This window comes from Sinocyclocheilus anshuiensis, unplaced genomic scaffold (genome assembly GCF_001515605.1).
Source record: "Sinocyclocheilus anshuiensis isolate Anshui unplaced genomic scaffold, SAMN03320099.WGS_v1.1 scaffold1082, whole genome shotgun sequence".
NCBI lineage: Eukaryota > Metazoa > Chordata > Actinopteri > Cypriniformes > Cyprinidae > Sinocyclocheilus > Sinocyclocheilus anshuiensis.
Genome location: NW_015542379.1, coordinates 1,566,272 through 1,583,154, shown reverse-complemented (window position 1 = coordinate 1,583,154; position 16,883 = coordinate 1,566,272). Strand labels below are relative to the sequence as shown.

The window sequence follows — 16,883 nt, the reverse complement described above, 5'->3', positions numbered from 1 at the left end:
TAAAATGTGTGTGTATAAAGTGAGTTTTTCTGTTGAGTATCATGTTTTATGCATCAGGCTTCTAATGCTTGTATCATTTGATATAGTGAGAATATGGAGGCAAAACTGTTCAGTTATTCAGAGACTCAAACTGAGCAAGAATATGAAATTTGGTGATGAAATTATGATGCTTGTAATGTAAATCAATAAGATTTTATAAATATAAATATCAGTCATCATTCTATATTTCCAATAACACGTCTTAGTAAGATAATATTTAAATGCTTAGTTTAATGATCAAAACATATAATGCATATGTAATACAGTAATGATCGAGAGATGAACAAATCAACATTCCTCAAAAGCCTGATGATCATATTTGAGACTTTCTGATTTTTATAAAAAAAATATTAAAAATAATGATTGATAATCAAGTAAACCTTCAGTCCAGTAAGTGTTAATTTTGAAATATTAGTAATATATAAGTTATTCTTAAGTTCACTTTATAAAAATCAGTAAAGACTTGACAGCAAATAGATACGTGAATGACAAGCTGAAGGTGGACGTTTGCACAATTATACTAAAAGGCCTTTTACTTGATAAAAAAACAATCAATCAGATGACAGAAGGCATGCAAGTAGATTTTGTACAATAGATATTAGAGGCTTTAAAAATTCATGCATCAGTTACTACAGAGTAGGCTTTATGTTAATAATTTTTCCAAAATGAAATGTGAATGAAGCAGTTTATTTCATACATGTGTTTAGCCACAGCACTGAAGATGAACATGAACCTCAGAGAGCTGTATTTGGCCGAAAACAAGCTGAACGGTCTGCAGGACTCGGCTCAGCTGGGGAATCTGCTGAAGTTCAACTACAACATCCAGATTCTGGACCTGAGGAACAATCACATACTGGACTCAGGTCTGACCTCTTCCTCTCTCCAGATCTCCTCCGTGTCTTGGTGATTGGTCTCCTGCTTCAGTAGTGTTTGTGCTTGTCGTTCAACCCGCTGTATTTGCTTTTGCTTGTTTCCTCAGGGTTGGCGTATGTATGTGAGGGTCTGAAGGAGCAGAGGAAGGGTTTGGTCACTCTGGTGCTCTGGAACAACCAGCTCACACACAATGGCATGGGATACCTGGCCGCCGCTTTGGTAAACACACACACACACACAACTGTGTCCCAAAAGTTTCCATGAGCAAATCCACATCTTTAGGGCTTATTCAAACCAAGAGCAACACAATGCAAAGCGAATCGCCAACGGATTTTGTCCCAAAACTATTCACACCAACTATTCGACACAAATTTGTTTGTAACAAGTGAAACAAAATCTATTTCATAATAGGGCTGTATCTAAAAAAGACTAACATGATGATTATCTGGACGAGTAATTGAGTAATTATTCTGGTTATTTACAAACCGTTTTTGAAAATAGAAAATATTTGTTGACATTTATTTTGTTTTTTTTCTAATCGTTTCAACTTGCAATAGTTGTAAATAGTGCTGCGTACCTACATTATGTAGATATACCTACATTAGCCTTCACGGGGCTTATTGCTTTTATAAAACGGTTATTCCATATGCGTAGTAAGGTTTCACAAAATAATTTTCTGAAAGTTATTTCAGCCAAAACATTGTAGCTCCTCAGAAACGGTTGTGGTTCCAACAAAGTGGTTGCCGAGCAACACACAAATGTAAGCAAAGGTAGTATTCTTCCGCCAAACAATGTAGTTCCTCAGAAACAGTTGTGGTTGCAATAAAGTGGTTGCCGAGCAACACACAAATGTAAGCAAAGGTGTGTGTTTGTAGAGTAATTTACAACAGCTTCGAACGCGGCTCAGCCAATCAGAATCAAGGACCGGAACTCTCCGTTTTATAATGTAACGTTTGATCCATAATAAGCATTATTTTGACTTAAAATCTGTTAATGTGAAAATTTACACTTGTATAGGTGTTTAAACTTGAAATAGAAATCTTTTGTAACATTGTTTACTTTCACATTTGATCAATTTAATGCATCCTTGCTGGATAGAAGTATTAACTGAATAAAGGTAATACTGAATAAAATTATTATCAGTTTCCACAAAAATATTGGGCAGCACAACTGTTTTCAACATTGCTAATAATAAGAAATGTTTCTTGAGCAGCAAATCAGCATATTAGAATGATTTCTGAAGAATCATGCGGCACTGAAGGCTGGAGTAATGATGCAGAAAATTCAGCTTTGATCACAGAAATAAATTACATTTGAACAGATATTCACATTGAAAACAACTATTTTATATTGAAATAATATTTCACAATATTACTGTTTTTACTGTATTTTTAAATAAAAAAAAGCAGCTTTAAGAGTCTTCTTTCAAAAGACCGTAGTGAACAAAAGACTAGCCTCTTATGCCTCATTGTATAATGACCCATAATGGAGCTCATCCACCCCAAACATGAGAATGAGATGAGCTCGGCCACATTCAGTAAGATGCTCATTAAGTAGATTGAGAGGATGCTGTGCATGTCTTCCAGCTGCTGACCATGCAACGCTCGTGTTTACGTGTGTCCTGCCATCTTTTTGTTAATTAAGGACAAAACACACACATTCTCACAGCCTTGTGTGTGATGCACTGCAGTCCGTGCTGGTCTTCAGAACAGGCTACATGATTTTAAAGCAGTGCCTGAGCCTGTATTCACACACTTCACAGCAGAAGACTATTAGATGCCTTCGCAAAATAATCCTAAACGTATGCATCTTGAAAATCTCTCACTGCAGAGTTAATCCACTTTCAGTTTCTTTTTCCCATCTCTCTCTCTGCTTTTACCGATCCATCTGGTTTGCTCTCTGTTGCTATAGCCTTTCACTCAAAGTTTGGAAACACTGAACCTTGGTCATAACGCAGTGGGGAACGAAGGAGTGCACAAACTAAAAGACGGACTCATAGCAAACCGGTCCATCCTCAGGCTGGGTCTGGCCTCCACCAAACTCTCCTGTGAAGGTGAGATCTGGAGAGAAATGTGAAGTTACTGTCATATAATCAATGAATTTGTTTCTTCTAATGCAGATGATGTCAAATTTTAGAGCTCGGCTTATGTTAAGCGTGTGTGACTGTGTAGATGATCGGTGTGTTTGTTCGTATGATAGGAGCGGTGGCTATCGCAGAATTCATCGCTGAGAGTCCGAGGATCCTCCGGCTGGACATGCGGGAGAATGAAATTAAAACCGGAGGCCTCATGGCTCTCACGCTCGCCTTTAAAGTCAACTCATCGCTGCTCCGACTCGACCTGGACCGAGAGCCCAAGAAAGAGACGGTGAGTATTTGTTAAATGGGAAGGGGAAAGGATTTTGCTTCATGCAAGTTCAAACTGCATGTATTTACATTCATTTAGCTGCTGCAACACTAACATGTCACAACATGGTATTTATTCGGACGTTACTTTCCATTGTCATTAAGGTGTTAGGAAAGATAAGACCGTTTTAATGGAGTCTCTGATTTAAACTTAAATCGCAAAAACAACATTAGATATATTAAGTCCAAGTTAATTTCTCTGAGTTTAAAACTCTTTTTGAAAATCAGAAATGCTCATTGAAGTCTTCTTGTGGCCTTCTTCATATATTTAAATGTTTTACAGTATAAAGGTAAATATTGCTGTTTATTACAGTATGATGTTATATTGATCTAAATATATTAAAATTAAAAGTTATATATTAGTATATAATATTTAATGATTTTATATTAATTCATAGATTAAATTCTAATGAAAAAGCAGTGGAAATTATATATACACTACCATTCAAATGATTGGGGTCAGTAAGAATAAAAAAAAAAGAATACTTATTCAGCAAAAACACGTTAAATTTATCAAACGTGACAGTAAAGTCATTTATAATGTTACAAAAGATTTCTATTTCAAATAAATGCTGTTCTTTTGAACTTTATATTCATCGAAGAATCCTGAAAAATGAAATGTGTCACTGTTTCCACAAAAATATGAAGCTGTTTTCAACACTGATAATAATCAGAAATGTTTCTTGAGCAGCAAATCAGCATATTATAATGATTTCTGAAGATCGTGTGACACTGAAGACTGGAGTAATGATGCTGAAAATACAGCTTTGATCACAACAATAAATTAGATTGTGCTGTATATTCACATCTATTTTAACAGCTATTTTAAATTGTAATAATATTTCAGTATTTTTGATCAAATAAATGCAGCCTTGGTGAGCACCAATCAAAGACATTTAAAAGTCTTACCTATAACCAACCCCAAACTTTTTAACCCATACTGTATATATAGACATACATATAGATAGATACAATTTTTTTCATTAACTACACTTAATTAATTATATACCACAATGTTCATTACATGCATCTATGATCTTTTCATTGCATAACTGCACTGTATCTATTTTTCTCTCACAGGTGAAGAGTTTCATCGAGACACAGCGCGCCCTGCTGGCAGACATTCAGAACGGCTGCAAGAGGAACTTCATCCTGGCCAAAGAGAAGGAGGAGACGGAGCAAAAGATGAGGCAGTCGGTTTCAATGGCCGAAATCGCCACTGAGGACCAAACTCAGGAGGATGAAGATGCATCTGCTGAGAAAATCGAGGAAGAAAACACCGCAGGTCAGGGAGACGCAACGGACGAGGGCAGTGCATCTGACAGCCAAGAGGTCAACGATCAAAAACCGACACTACAGGACGACTCGGACTCTGACACCGAGGATGAGGATGCAGCCGAGGAGCCAAAAGCTTCTGCAAACACCACACCTCCCATACCGATTCCTGCAGTAAGCGCCTGTAAGGCCGTGACCTCGACGCCTCCTCTACCAGAATACCCAGCGGGAATAACGGTGACCGAAGCCAGTGCTGTCCCCGGAGCCCCAGCATCTCCTGGCCGCTGCTTTTCGGTGTCTAGTCCCGGCAGAGGACACAAAATCTTTATGGTAACCCGCGTGGAAAGCCCTCCGGAGCAGCAACAGATGACTGCATTCAGCGAGAGGGCAGCAGAGAGCCAAACATCCACACAAACTAATATAAAAGCACCTTTAGATGCACCATCGAACCAAACAGCATCTGAGCTCAGCACGTTAACATCACGTGCAGAAACAACACCAGCACCTGTTCAACCGCTCAACGTGTCTTCACTTGCAGATAAGCAGGAGAATGTGAAGGAGTCTCAAGCTTCACCATCAGAAATCGCACAGGAACCTGCCACGCCATCTGAAAGCCAGAAGGACGCCGTCCTTGCCGATCAGACTCACTTAGAGCAGCAGTTGATTGTAAATACAAGCATAGAAACATCGCAAAATGTAAGCGAGAAGGACCAGATGTTCTGTTCTCACACCGAGCAGAAACCGGAATCGAGTCCCACGCAAACAGAGCCATTAGTTTCAGGACAATCCCGACATGAGACGCTATGTCCAGAACAGCTGCGGGAAGTTCAGCCAGGTGATAATGGAGAAAAACAAGTGCAGTCTAGTGAGCAGCAGCAGGCCTCTCAGCTGCAGGAGGTCACGAGAGGTCACGAACCCCTCGATGAGCAAGACTGCAGTGCTCCTGACCAGATCTCCACAGAAGAAGCTGGAGGTCATCCGGCTGTGAGTACGGCAGCAGCACTGCCCAACGGGCTGAAGCCAGAGTTTGCCTTTCACCTGCTTGAACCCGAGGCACCCAAACCAGCCAGCTGCATTATGGAGCATGGTGAGTTACGCTGGATTACCTCATCTTCCACAACATTTATTTGGATTAAATTACATTTACATTATTCCTAAAACCTGTTCACACCAATTCAGATGCGACTAGATGACATGATAAAATGTTTTCTGTAGGGGTGTAACGGTTCAAGTTACTCACGTATCACGGTTTTACAGTCACTGTTTCTGTACGGTTCGGATTTGCTATGTTTAGGGGAAAAAATTACTATATTGTCAAATAAAAATAAAGAAAATAAGAACAAATAATCTAATTACAAGCAAAAGCCCAAATAAATACAGCAGAGCAAAGATACAAATAAAATAAACAGTGCATTTCAGGGTTTTTAGGTAGATCTAACACTAGTTTTTAGGTACAGAAATTTAATAAAGTAATCAAATGTAAAATAAAATGGCATATTTGACTGTATAAATTAGAGCCCGACCGATTTTTGGGGCCGATACCGATATTAGGGAGTAAAAAAAAGTCTGATATCGATATATCAGCCGATATTCTTTATGTGTATGTTATAGTAGAGTACCAGACTCTACTAAACTTTTGAATGGTACTGTATATAGAATACAGTATATAGCAAATAAAAGCAACGTTTGTCCGTGACAAGTGATGTATAATGCTATGTTGTATAATACATAAGACGCTTGTTCTTTGCTTTGTTTTATTTTAAATAAGAAGGTGTAACATTAAAATATAATAAAGTGCAAAAAAATACACAAAACTCGAATACTTACGGAGGGAGGAGTTCTAGCAGACCGATCACAGTGCTTGTGGTCCGTGTAGAATTGACGCTCTGTTCGATGTTTGGACGTGCTGTTTGCTACGGCATAGGTTCGACGCAGAAGTATAAATCAGCCTAAACAGCGCATCAATTCTACGCAGACCGCAAGCACTGTGATTGGTCTGCTACAATAATAGCATGTTTGTTCATTTGAAGATTCATCAGGCTGATTCAAACCAATAATGCCTGAATTTGTGAGTCTTTCTGAGTGATTCATGAACTAGCTCATTATGATTATTAAAAAAAAAAATCTGTATTGCAATTTTGTATATTTAACCACACATTTCATTTTGAGACTGATATCAAGTGATGATAACATGCAGGTCATTGTTTGAATAATTTTTATTCAGAAATGCTCATTTAGTTAAAGATTCATCAAGCTGATTCAAACCGATATTATCGAGTCTTTCGGAGTAATTCGTGAAAAAACAGGTCCAATTTCTGTATATTTATATAGTGAGTCATGTTTATTCAGAAACGTTCAGAGTTCATTCATTTGAAGATTCATCACGCCGATTCAAACCAGTAACGCCTGAATTTGTAAGTCTGAGTGAATCATGAATAAACTGGCTCATTTTCTATATATCATGTATTATTATATTATCATGTATTATAATTTGTGATTTTTTCGGGGTAAATAATGAAGAAATACATACTCATGTATGTACATACTCACAGTCATTTTCTTGTGAATCAGACTATGCTGGTCACGTTGTATGTGTTTTGCGTGCAGCTTATGAAGACAATTAAATAGAAAGAAGGGTTTTTTTTTTGCTATTAATGCCTGTTCACACCAAGGCTAATGTTAGGTGCACTGTGCAATAAACAAATTTAATCTCTCTGCTGAACATTTTTGTTGGTTTGAACGGGTGTTTAATTTGTAGTATTTGTTTGTTTCATCTGATCACATGCAACTCATACGCTAAGCTCAAACATTGGTCAAATATTGATGCTTTTGCATCATTTAGTCGTATTGGACTAAGCTGTGAACAGGAATTTATGAATATAGTGAAAGCACAAAGACGCGTAATATTATAGTGATTTTGAGCATGCAGAGAATGATTCGGTGTTGATGTGTGTGTGTGTGTGTGTGTGTGTGTGTGTGTGTGTGTGTGTCAGTGAGCGTGACAGCAGAGCTGAGCTGTGGGCAGGATTTAGAGGAGCTTCTCCTTGATGCCAGTCTGGACACCAGCAGAGATGCACCGTAATGCTGTAACCAAGGTAATGCAAGGAAATTCCCATGTTTATGAAGGAATTCCTGGAATAATAACTTAACAATGTGCTTTTAAGTAAGGTTAAGTTAACCCGTCTTTGTGTCTTCTCAGGATCCACACATGCAGAGAGAATCAGAAGGGCCGGTTTGTTCTCGCCACATGGCATTCGCTCATATTCCTCGGGTCTCTTTCAGTCTTTTTCATGTCTTTTCCACTAATTTTCCAATCGTTGCATCAGAACACAGAGGACTCCCCTTCCCTCCAGTGTCCAACTTTGATTGAAATTAGGAAAATCTCTTCTGCCATTCAAACATTTGCCGTAAAGTTGTATGTTCGCACAGTTACCAAAGACGCACATGCAGAGAAACACACACACACTCGCTAACCGGCGACCTTCTTCTGTTCCTCCCCGTTACGCTGTCGACTGTGGCGCCTCACTGCAGCGCTGCTCTCCGCCGCCCCCTGGTGGACTGGAGGTTGTAATGCAGTACAGAGACTGACCGGCTCCAACATGCGAAGACATTGGTTTTGGCTTTTCGATATGGTCAAGTGGGCAGACGTTGTTTTGTGAGAGCGTTGTTGCGAGTCTCTGTGTGTGTTTGTTGTTATTAGTGTCTCGTTAACACAAAAAAAGACTTGAGATCTGCTTTCCGTTGGAATCGGTCAAAACACTCACTTCTGATCTCACCAGGTTCCCTTCATCAACCAGCATTTCTGAAACCTGCGTGAATGTGTGGAACAATTTAGCTAGTCATCTGAGTGATTCGGACACCTTCGTCCTCGGCGAACGAACGAGTTGTACAGTTTTCACTCTCTCTTACGGTCTCAAACACTCATTCTGTCTTCCATCGGTAAAACCCTGTGTGTCACCGTACGTACCCATCCGAAGATAGGACAAGACACGTTTGCCTTTAAACCTTTTTTCAGCTCTTTATTCCGGCTGCTTGGCTGAATCAGTTTGTATTTATTTTAAACAACCCGAGTCTGTTGTGTGATTCTTTTTTTTTTTTTTCGTCCATGTTCCCCATCTTTTTTTAAGCTGTTGTTGTGGGATTTTCCCCCTTTGGTGTATATGTTCAGATTCTATAAAGAGCAAATATTAAGTTTAAATTTTCCTATTTTGATTGGTGGGGGTTTGGGAAAGGGGCGGGGCTCTGTGGATTGATTTATATAAATAGGGCTGGAGCTCTAGGAGAGTATATGATGTAAATCAGGTGTGTGTTTGGGCGTGAAATGAAGGCAGTTGGAGTGCCGGAGCACAAGACTTCATGAAGAAAACACTACGCTTGTGTGAAGCTACTGCCGCTGGAGACACTAGAGACTACACTTTACCTCGAGAGACGTCGCCATCGTCAGACAAACGTGTGATTCTAGGGCAAAGAGAAGCTTGTGACATCTTGAGCTGATTAGTGTAGTACTTCCCACCATTCCTGGCTCTGTGGTTGGTGCTTTTCAGTTTCTCTCTCTCTCGCTCTCTTTAACGTCTGGTTGATGTTGACTCTGACATCTATCTGCCAGGCTTCAGAGAAGCTTTGCCTCTACATCCAGATTGTCTTTGACCTTGAAATCAACACTTCTGTGCTGCTCCCCAACCTGATGTTTGTAATGCTTTATTTTTAGTAATTTTTAAAATTACCTGTTAAATTAATCAAACTGTACCAGTAAACACAAAGAGATGTGTATGGCTTTTCCCTCTCAAATAAATGCATGTTATGACAAAAGCAGCATTTGTGGTTTTTATAAAAAAACTTTCCTAATTGCACTTAGGATTTACAGTTATATTTCTCATTGGTTTTGTTATACCATTCAGCATGAAGTAATTATTTAAAAAGTGACCTTACCTGCTTTTTTTTTTTTTTTACGTTTGAAGCCATTTTTAGCTTGAATGTGCAAGACTTTGTAGTTATTTTAGCTTTACAATTGTTCACTAAGCTGCTTGGTAATGCAAACAGGTATCTATCTTATTTTAATTTATTATCGTAATCATAAACACTAGTTTTTAGTGCACTTTGTTGTTCTTATCTTATGTAGCTCCGCCCCTTTTCAGCGCTGCGTTCGTTGTCTTCTGTCTTGCGTCTGTATTTTCACAGCGTGAAGGTAAAGTTGTAAGAATTTCCCACTCTACTGACATTTGTTATGATATTCGCTTTGAACATAACAATGCAAACGGTAACTTTCGGGATTCACAAAACGCTTGCTGTTGAAAGATGTATCAGTATCCTGTTTATTTGGACTGAGTCAGAACCTGTAAGTATGATAAATAATAGATGTTTATATTTTCTTTTTTTTTTTTTTTTACGTTTGAAGCCATTTTTAGCTTGAATGTGCAAGACTTTGTAGTTATTTTAGCTTTACAATTGTTCACTAAGCTGCTTGGTAATGCAAACAGGTATCTATCTTATTTTAATTTATTATCGTAATCATAAACACTAGTTTTTAGTGCACTTTGTTGTTCTTATCTTATGTAGCTCCGCCCCTTTTCAGCGCTGCGTTCGTTGTCTTCTGTCTTGCGTCTGTATTTTCACAGCGTGACGGTAAAGTTGTAAGAATTTCCCACTCTACTGACATTTGTTATGATATTCGCTTTGAACATAACAATGCAAACGGTAACTTTCGGGATTCACAAAACGCTTGCTGTTGAAAGATGTATCAGTATCCTGTTTATTTGGACTGAATCAGAACCTGTAAGTATGATAAATAATAGATGTTTATATTTTCTATAGAGCATTCAGAATACAGAACTATTGAAATAGGCGTATTGTTTCCGACACGCGCTGTACGCTGTAGACCAATCACAACAGACTAGGCCATCTGACCAATCAGAGCAGAGCAGGCTCACGGAAAGGAGGGGTTTAGAGAGACTGAATCTTTGAACTGCTTCGAACGAATCGTTTTGAGAATCGCTGGAAAATGAGGTGATATTAAATGCATATTTAGAAAAAACAAAAGCGTTTTTTTGACCTTGCATGCATGTGATCCTATTGTAGGAGACTCCCAAAACAATGTTAGGAACCGTAAAAATGGCATAATAGGGGCACTTTAATGACAATGCTGTATATAGAGCTACCGCAAAAAAACGGAAGTTCAAAGACACAATTCTAAAGATGGCTGCGCTTGTTTTTCTCACGCATAAGGTCTATAGTTATTTAGGATTTACTTTGGAACAACTTTCAATCAGAAATTGATTTTAAATCTCTCAAACAATTACAATAAACGGCAACACATTGACTTAGACATGAAATTTTGAAGTGGATAAACCGAAATAGCATTTTCTTGTAAATTGTACGGTAATACTCTTTATTTACCGTTATGTTTATTTACAGGTTCGCACATTCACAAGACACGGCTTACTTCCATGTTGACACATAAGGTGGATATTACAGCTTGTCTGAAAACGTTTGTTGTCTAAAAGTTGCATTTTGTATCACAATTATTGTTTTGGTATCAAAAGCAGGTGTTCATTCATTTAAATGGCCGAAATTAAATTAAAAAAAATAAAAATGCATTGTTAATGGGGAGAAAAAAAAACTCGAGTGGATGAAATCTATGAAGAAAATTCCCTTTAACTCTCAGAATATTTGTTATTTTGGGAAGAATATAAGAGTAAATTTAGGCCTACGGTTTTAGAGGGGTCTGAAGAAAATATAAAAATGATTGTCATTTCATTTGAGGTTAAAGTTAACCACTTTTAATACAATACTGTTAGTTAATGTTGGTTAATGAAGGTTGGTTTGAAGTGTTGGGGATCTTTGTTGTTGGTTTGCTGGGTTTGCAGAGCATCAGGTGGTCTGGTATGTTACACACTGTGTACTTTGGGATGTTCGGTGCCGTATAGAAGGGATTTTCAAGGTATTTGACTGTTGGAGCTTATTATTAAAAATCTACTTTGAAGGAATTTCCATGTAATCCTCAGTGACTCGCTCTTACATGAGAACAGAGAGACCTCCGATGTGTAGAGCATAGATAGATAGACTGTTTAGGTTTTTCTTCTTTAAAATTCCACAATTAATTCAGTGTTTCTTGCAGTGTCTTTGTAATTATCTGTGAAATGTACTTGCAATTGCAGCATTGTTCCAATTTTTTTTTTTTTTTCCACCGTAAAAAATTGTTTTCAAAGCTGTGTGTAAAATAGATTATTGGAGTATGTTTTTGAAGAAAATACTATAAAAAAAAAAAAAGGTATTTTAAGATCCAATTCTCACTATTAGCTAGCTATTACATATTTTGTCTCAAACTCCTAAACTGATGCTTATTAATAGTTAGTAAGGTAGTTGTTAAGTTTAGGTATGGGGACCTAAAATATGGTCATGCATGATATAAATGCTTTTTAAGTACTAATAAACAGCCAATATGCAAGTAATATGCATGCTAGTTAATAGTGAGAATTGGTCCTTAAAAAAAGTAAAACTAATGCAGTTACTTTGTAATTATTTGTGAAATTGAATGGCAATGTCTTAGGGAAATAACTACATTATTTGTTATTTCAGTGTAGTCGTAGATATGTTGTTTCTAAATGTTTCTTCATCCACTGTCCTTTGAAAGTCAGAACATTAGACACTGAAATGTTGTCATCAACTTTTGTTGATCAAAACAGGACCGAACAGCGGTGCAACAATAATGAACTTGTACATTGATTCCTGTTAGTCATTAAGATCAGAGTATTACAGTCATTTTCCACAATTACTGATCAACTTCACAACGTAAATCTGAGCGTGTTTTTGCGCTCAGGTAAGCATTCAGGCAGTGTTTTGATTGTGGTCTGCTGTTGGTTTAGTGCTTTAAAGAGCCTCTTGCGCTCAGAGCTGTGTGAGGATTCCCTCAGGCACAGAGAGAGTTAAACAGAGCCACAGCCTTTCCATGTGAATTCCCTTCGTGGACATGTTTTCTGCATATCAGTTGGAGCTGTGAATGCAGGCCGTGAGCATGCTCTGGCGGACAGAAGATCCTCACATGACAGCGTTTACAGGCCGACCGCTCACTCTGAACTCTGAACTCTCAAACAGCATCTCGTGCTGCTCTGAAGACTCTCCTGTAGGCTCAGGAAATCCTAAGCAGGTAACATGTTGATGATCTTGATTTATACCAGTTTGATGGAGAAATGTTGCGTTTTTACAATATAGCGTTATTTTAACTGCAACAAGTGAAAAATTTGACTTTTTCCTCAGAATTCCAAATTTACATTTTTGTTTGGTTACTTTATATCCCAGTTTTGACCTTTTTTCTCAGAATTCTGAGTTTACATGTTAAACTTTTTTGTTTGTTTGTTTACTTTATATCCCAGTTTTGACCTTTTTTTCTCAGAATTCTGTGTTTACATTTTTAACTTTTTTGTTTGTTTACTTTTTATCCCAGTTTTGACCTTTTTTCTCAGAATTCTGAGTTTACATTTTTTACTTTTTTGTTTGTTTGTTTACTTTATATCCCAGTTTTGACTTTTTTCTCAGAATTATGAGTTTACTTAATAAGTTCTTCCCTTTTTACATAACTTTAACAACCATTATTTAATTACCTAAGGATGATTATTGTACATTAAAATACTTAGAAAAAAGTTTTGAACCTTGAGATGATAGATATATAGATAGATGGATGGATGGAGAGACGGACGGACGGACAGATAATTACTATTAAGAAATTAAAATAATCTTCACACAATATCTTATTGAAATCAGCAAAAATTAAAGTACAGATGTGAGAGCAATTAAGCATGTGTTTAATTGCCTTAAAAATAATGTCACAATGAAAACCTTAGTCATATATTTTTTTGATGTATGTGAACCTACTGCTCTGTTAAGCACAGAATAAATCCAACAGTTTATTAGTGGCAGTTAATATAAGTGTTAATACCTGTTTAATCCAGTGTAAAGGCTTTACTGTCTCTCCATCCATTCCAGGCTAGAAGCACATAATAATTAAAGTTATAGCTGTTGTACCTTCACTTGCTGCTTTAGTGTGTTTTTTCTCCAGTCCAGGGTTTTTATTGTAGTTCAGGTTGGAGTGTCTCCAGAAAGAGCATTCTGTTGATGGAGATCATGGCAACCGAGCCTCATCTTTGACACTTAGTATTCAGCTCGACTCTGTGTTTGTGCTCTGTTTCTCTACAGCAAACCCCTCCACATTCACAGCAGAGAAATAAACACATTCTTCATTCTCAAATGATCTCTGTAGGAACATCAGGATACCAATGTACGTGTGATTGAATCAGGGTGATTTAACCGGACTTATAACTGATAAATCCTTGTGTGATGGTGGAGATTACCATATAGCGATGAGTTATGTTCACTGATAATATTTCATAATCAAGTCATGTGTGTTTTAATCATTTGTTTAGAATCAGATTCGGGAATGAATCACTATCAATCGAATGGGTCAAACGCATTTGCAAAAAACGAAGAGCCCCCCCCCAATTTATTACATTGTTATACGAAAGTAATTGCAACTTTTTGCTTCTTGTAATTTTGACTTTTTTCCTTTACAAATCAAGTTACAAGTTTACCTGTCACGATTTTTACTTTCTCAAAATGTTTTTGTTTTTGTTTACATTTTGCAATTCTGACTTTATTTCTTTGGACTTTTTTCATCTTGCAATTTTGTGTTTATTTTCTTCTTAGAATTCTGAGTTTACGTCTGGCAATTTTAACTTGTTTGGAATTCTGAGTTTACATCTTGCAATTCTGACTTTTTCCATTTACATTTTGACATTTTTTTTATTAATTATTAATAAATAATAATTATTAATTATGACCTTTTCTTGGAATTCTGAGTTTACATTTCACAATCTTCTCAAAATCCAGTGTCAAAAAAGAGTTCACCATGCAGTGAAGAAAGTTTAGAAACACTCCTGGATTTAACGGTGACTTTAAAATATATCATTAGTTGTTATTGTGCAGGTGTGATGGCGAGGATATCCGACTCTTCTTACATGTGTGTGCTGGTCTTGACCTTGAGCTTCCTGGTCTTTGAGATTGTAGTCGGCCAAATCTGCAGATCTCTCCTCATCGCGGTGGACAGCTTCCATACGCTTTACGTTTTCATAAATCTGGCTCTATCAGCAATAAAGCATCATTCTAGTTCTCCCTGCTAACCCGATACCTCCACGACCGCTGCTCCATCCCGTCCAAACATCTCTGCTTCAGGAGGTCTGAGTCTTCTGTGTGCTGAGGACTACAGAAGGATGCGTCTCAAAACCTTCGGCATCCTGATCTCAGCTCTGCTCATGGCATCCCAGTGTGTCTCCATTAGTCTGGAGATTCTCACACATCTTGTCCAGCCAGAACCCATTCAACACCCACTCCTGTCCATTGTGGTTGGAGGAACTAGTCTGATATTCAATATACATGTATGGGCCTGGAGAAGAAGCAGCAGAGGGATTTAAGAAGCTGCTGATGGGATCAGCAAGTGTATGATGTGAAATGACCCTCATTCTACATCAGAACGCAAAGGTGTGTTTGAATAGAACTGAATACTTGTTCCTGATTGGCCATTCAGCCTCCTGTCCATTGTGGTTGGAGGAACTAGTCTGATATTCAATATACATGTATGGGCCTGGAGAAGAAGCAGCAGAGGGATTTAAGAAGCTGCTGATGGGATCAGCAAGAGTATGATGTGAAATGACCCTCATTCTACATCAGAACGCAAAGGTGTGTTTGAATAGAACTGAATACTTGTTTCTGATTGGCCATTCAGCTTGATGTTAATATAAATGTAAAATTATCACTTAACGATATTTCGTGTCCAGTCGGGTACCTGAAGTTAAAACTCCATTCATTTTCTCCATAGGGGAATTGATTTTGAACAATAACTTCCACACCGTTAAAGACAGACCTGCTGTGAGCTAATTAGGGTTGTTAATTGATGCTATATGCTTTGCTGAAGCCATCTGTTTTGCATCATGTATAATCATGTTCAGCAAAGGACTTCCAGGTGAAAAACTACATTACCCATGATTCTGCAGAGAAATCACCAATAGTCAGAGGATTGCGATTAGTAAATGCTCCATAAACAATGGAAATGATTCTCTAGTAATATGCATATTTTGCAATAAACGTAACATATACACAATCAACGTGTTTAAATCAAGAGTTTTGTATTTCTCCATTGTTTTCAGTTTGGTTATGTCATTCACAATGCCTCATGGGATTGTAGTTCTTTCCCACATGTAAGCTGTTAAGTACACAGTCTTGTCTTTTTGTCCGATTTTCAAATATTGTTTGCTTCAAATCAAAGTTTGCAATGTTGTGGTCCTCTTTGTTGCAAGTTGGTTTGGTTCATGGCTTATAACTTATTAACAAAGGCTTTTTAAAATCCCTATGGGAAGAATAAGTGGAAAATGCTTATGGAACCAGCGCTGCTGAAAAAAAAGTAGAAGTTACAATCAACGTAGAAGATCATTCATCTTCACTGCAAAACCAAACTTGGAAGATTGCACAAGATGCCAACCCTTCCTGCTAAATGTATTCACGTTAAAAGCCCTAAACCACCAGAGGCCCCTAAAAATTAAAACATTTATCGAAAGAAGTGATCAGTTTGGTTGTGCAGTGATGAGAATATGTGTCTATAATGAATATTTTCATTGTCACATGAGTTATTCTCTTTGACCTGGCAGTGAGCCGCTTCTATAATCCCAAAGACAGTTTTGCATTCCTTTAGTGATACAGTGAATAGCAAGTTCAGCGCAGTCAGCTCCACATTCTGTGGCTTCTGTATTTTATTATGATTGGAAAGGTGAAGCATCTGCTGCAGAACGGCTGTGAGGATCTTGATGATCACTGTGTTGTAGGAAGTGCTCTCCAGCATGACACACTGATGTTCTGCAACCCTGAAGCATCTAGTGTTCTGGATCCAGATCCAGGCTGAGTTCCCAAACCCCAGCATCTCTGATCCGGTTCAGTCCAGTCGTGCTCAAACGCCCACTCCCCGTATCGGTGGAAGATCTCAGGAAATCATTCAGCATTCAGAGCAACTTCCAGAAGATGCACGTCACTCCACCTGCACTGAACCCAGCAGTGAGAGCAAGACGATACAAAAATACAGTAAAAACAGTAATATTATGAAATATTATTAAAATGTAAAATAGCTGTTCTCTATGTGAATATGTTCAAATGTAATTTATTTCTGTGATCAAAGCTGAATTTTCAGCCGTCTTCAGTGTCACATGATCTTCAGAAATCATTCTAATATGCTGATTTGCTGCTCGAGAAACATTTC

At 37.7% G+C, this 16,883-nt stretch overlaps 1 protein-coding gene and 1 pseudogene across 2 annotated transcripts in view; both read left to right on the top strand.

The window, feature by feature from the left end:
- The window catches only part of ppp1r37 (protein phosphatase 1, regulatory subunit 37), a 47,174-nt gene extending 37,779 nt beyond the window's left edge, over nt 1-9,395 (top strand). For both annotated transcript variants that reach the window (XM_016491545.1, XM_016491544.1), the window contains 7 exons: nt 747-902; nt 1,019-1,131; nt 2,824-2,965; nt 3,112-3,278; nt 4,397-5,678; nt 7,585-7,686; nt 7,791-9,395. In XM_016491545.1, the coding sequence (XP_016347031.1) occupies nt 747-902; nt 1,019-1,131; nt 2,824-2,965; nt 3,112-3,278; nt 4,397-5,678; nt 7,585-7,673 (1,949 nt within the window). In that variant the 3' untranslated portion in view covers nt 7,674-7,686; nt 7,791-9,395. The remainder of the gene's footprint in view (nt 1-746; nt 903-1,018; nt 1,132-2,823; nt 2,966-3,111; nt 3,279-4,396; nt 5,679-7,584; nt 7,687-7,790) is intronic.
- A 5,064-nt stretch (nt 9,396-14,459) lies between these two features.
- LOC107692516 (zinc transporter 1-like) overlaps nt 14,460-16,883 on the top strand; it is a 4,493-nt pseudogene continuing 2,069 nt past the window's right edge.